We start from the raw sequence: 3,410 nt of genomic DNA, 5'->3' as shown, positions 1-3,410 counted from the left end.
CCACTCACGAGACAAGCATTCTGGGACTACACCAGAGGGCATGACTGCCTGTTCTTGAAAGAAGAGGTTGTGTATTTCGCACACCCACAAACCAGTGAACAGACGGAACAGTAAGTAAAATCAAGTTCTACCCCCACTCCAGGCAGCTAGCAACACCCCTTCTGTGTTTTAGAACCTTGATTTCATGCCTCAGGACATGCCTCTACAGCAGTGGTTCTCAACCTTCCTAATGCATCAATCCTTCAACTTAGCTCCTCATGTTGAGGTGACCCCCCAACCGTAACATTATTCCCGTGGCTACTTCATCACTATCATTTTGCTACTCTTATGAATCGGGCGACCCCTGTGATAGGGTGGTTCGATCTCCAAAGGGGTCGCAACCCACAGGTTGAGAACCGCTGCTCTCCAGTTTTAGGAAGGTGTGGCACTGCAAGGGAAGTGCTGGCCTGCTAACCAAAACCTCCGCGGTTCAAACCCACCAACTGCTCCATGGCACAAAGAGGGGGGCCGTCTGCTGCGGTAGAGATGTACAGCTTCAGAAACCCCAACAGTCCATTTTTCGCTGTCCTGTGGGGTCACTAAGAATCATCATGATCTTGACAGCAGTGGGCTTAGTTGGTCAGTTTTTTACCGGGCTAGATTTTAAAATTCCAAACAGGACTCTCAAGGTCAAGGACAAACCAAAGGCCTTCGCTAAGAATTGAACCAGTGCCATCTACTCCCCATTATGGAGAAAGGAGGCCTGTTGGCCGGGAGTCAGACATCCCTGTTCTAGTCTTCCATCCTTCACTAACTAGCTGTGCGTCTTCAAGATAGGCCCTTGTCTCAGTGTCCCTACCTGTAAAATGGGAATAATTTGTGCTTCAGCTAATTAATAGGACTTTATATCCCCTTGAGATCATGGCACCATGAAAGACTCTGAGAACCCAACTGCATGGCCAACCCCTGAGACTCAACCCCTAGCTGGTGACAGAGGAGTGGACTAGGTCCATCACGACGCTCAGTGGACTCTGGATGGGCACATCTGGGTCACAAGAGGCACTCCTTCCAGAGGGCTGGGGGCCCCACGTGTGTGTGGCTCTCTCGCCAGTCTCTCCTCTTTCTCTCGAGAGTTCATGGCCGGCAATAACAGTTGCTGTGTATTTGAAAAGGGCTAATTTTGTGTGGAAACCATCTCCACTCTGAGACTTGGGGCCAATTTCCCTTCTTTCAGAATGCTGGAGTTTTCACTGCCAGAGTCCTCTCCTACAGACCTCCTTACAAAGAAGCCATAGAATCAGGTTTTAAGGACCCTCTGAGGTGAGACTCAGGTCTTCAAAAAGACGTATCTGGTTAGAGTATGCTTAGGGTATCGGTTCTGATCCTCAGAGCGGCTCGTCTTGGCCTGAAGTCACACACAGTCATAATCACCTGATGCCCGCAAAGGACCACCAACCACACTTTCCAGAGTGCTAAGGGGGAGTACGGCCAGAGTGCTCCTCAGGGGCAAAGATGGAGAGGCTTCGTCTCACAGGCTTTGGACATGCTGTCCGGAGAGACCAGTCCCTGGAGAAGGACGTCATGCTTGGCAGAGCAGAGGGGCCCTCCTGAGAAGAGCTGACGCCAGGGCTGCAGCAATGGGCTCAGCAGGCCTGGGAACGATTGTGAAGATGTGCAGGAGAGGGCAGTGTTTCATCCTGTCCCACAAAGGGCCGCTATGGGTTGGCACCTAACCACAAGGGAGACTTGCCAGGGGCCAGAGGTGAATGGAGGAGTTAAGGAGGCCTTTCTTCTACAGACGGACCTTGACCCAGGGCTGCCACTGGGCTTGTCTTTGTCTCCATGGTAACCCATCCTGGAGGCTGGGCTGTCCGGCTAGTGGTCACTGAACTTGACGTTAACCTAGTTGACTACAAAGGCGGCTGATGAGCCAAAAAAGAGTCTAAGTGGGCCTGACTCAATGAAAGAAAAACAACCAACAGAGTAGCTGGCTTGGAAGAGGGAGCTGTGGTGCGTTTCAGGGCAGCTCTGTTTCCATAAAAAAAAAAAAAAAAAAAGAAACAAGCCCCAAACCCTCCAAGCTCTTGAGGCACAATTCCTTCTGTTCAGACTCTTCCCCAAGGGACTAGTTCTCCCGGCGCGCTCATAGGTACAGGGGAACGAGCAGCTGCCACGCGCCTCTGGTAAAGGTGCTGTGAAGACGTGGGTGACAATCTCCACACAGTGTCCCCGGAGCCGTGTCACTGCTGGGGTCCCTGTGTGGCCGGTACCACCCTGCCCCTTCCCAGGAGTCCTGGAGCAGGCATCAGAGTGGGATGCTCCGTCAGCCCCTCGGAGAACGTACTTCAGCGCAGCGCGTGGCATGGCCCGAGAGCCAGCACAGGGCTCAGGGCAGCTGCCCCTGTTTCCCCCCACCCAAGGATCTGAAGACTTTCCGTGAGGGGTCAGATGCAGGTGGCAAAAAGGCGACTCCCCCAAGTTCTGTGTTGTTCCCCTACCTCGCTGGCTCACACAATGACCGCAATGCCTCCCCTGACACAACACAGCTAGCCAGATGGAGGCAAGGCCCAGGGCAGGAGCGCTCACAGGGGTTCCATGTGGCAGGCCTGGCAGGCCATGCCACCGTCCCTGCTCACTACTCAGAGCGACCGGCACGCCCGGATACAGCTGGCTTCCTGCCTCACGAGGAAGACCTGGCCATGACAGAAGAGGGGGAGATGAAGGCACCAGGGCAGACTTCATCTCACCCAGGCCCAAACTCACCCCATACAGCATGTCCCACAGGCTGGTGCCTCCGCCGGCAGCATTCATTTCAGTACCGAGTTCATGGCCCAGGGCTGCTTCCTTGGGCACCTCCCAGCCCCGCCCCTCCTCCAGCCTAAAGCCGACCACCCCAAACCCACCGGGGCCGCTCTACCTTGCAAGCCGTCAGCATGTCGGACACGGCGTTCCGGCTCAGGTTGGCTGTGGCGATCACGTCCTCCTGTCGACACGAGTTCCCAGCTGCCACCGCCTTGGCTGTTGCCATGGTGATGCCTTTCGTCATCCTTATCGACTCTTCAGGTGACGATGTCTTTTCAGGTACCTCCTTTGACTGGAACACCTGGACATTAGACACAGGGGCGGGGGGTGTTGAAACAAAGCAAAACAAAGCACAAAGGAAGAGACAGAAACACTGGATGCTGACCAGGCTTGCAGCCCTCGTGTCTGGAAACTACACCTGCGATGGGAAGACACTGTCAGATGGCAGGAAATTAGAAATTTAATTTGGCCGCAGTACTCTCTCTCTCTCATGCTTTCTAGATCCTTGCCCTGATACACCTCCAAACCTCCACCCTTGGCATTCACAGGAACAACCTCGACAGGGTTAACCCCTCCATGGGCAGAAACTGACAGCTACTGTTTGCACTCTCTGTCCTGGGAGAGCTCTC

At 54.2% G+C, this 3,410-nt stretch overlaps 1 protein-coding gene across 1 annotated transcript in view; it reads right to left on the bottom strand.

Moving 5' to 3' along the window:
- Nucleotides 1-3,410, bottom strand: part of TLN2 (talin 2) — a 351,431-nt gene that overhangs the window by 40,919 nt on the left and 307,102 nt on the right. Inside the window, exon 47 of the mRNA XM_045294950.1 lies at nt 2,897-3,095. Within this exon, the coding sequence (XP_045150885.1) occupies nt 2,897-3,095 (199 nt within the window). The remainder of the gene's footprint in view (nt 1-2,896; nt 3,096-3,410) is intronic.

Source organism: Echinops telfairi, unplaced genomic scaffold (assembly GCF_000313985.2).
Source record: "Echinops telfairi isolate 266 unplaced genomic scaffold, ASM31398v2 ScPeMD7_4048;HRSCAF=4782, whole genome shotgun sequence".
NCBI classification, from domain to species: domain Eukaryota; kingdom Metazoa; phylum Chordata; class Mammalia; order Afrosoricida; family Tenrecidae; genus Echinops; species Echinops telfairi.
The sequence above is the reverse complement of the archived record's forward strand: the minus strand, read 5'-3'. Positions and strand labels throughout refer to the sequence as shown.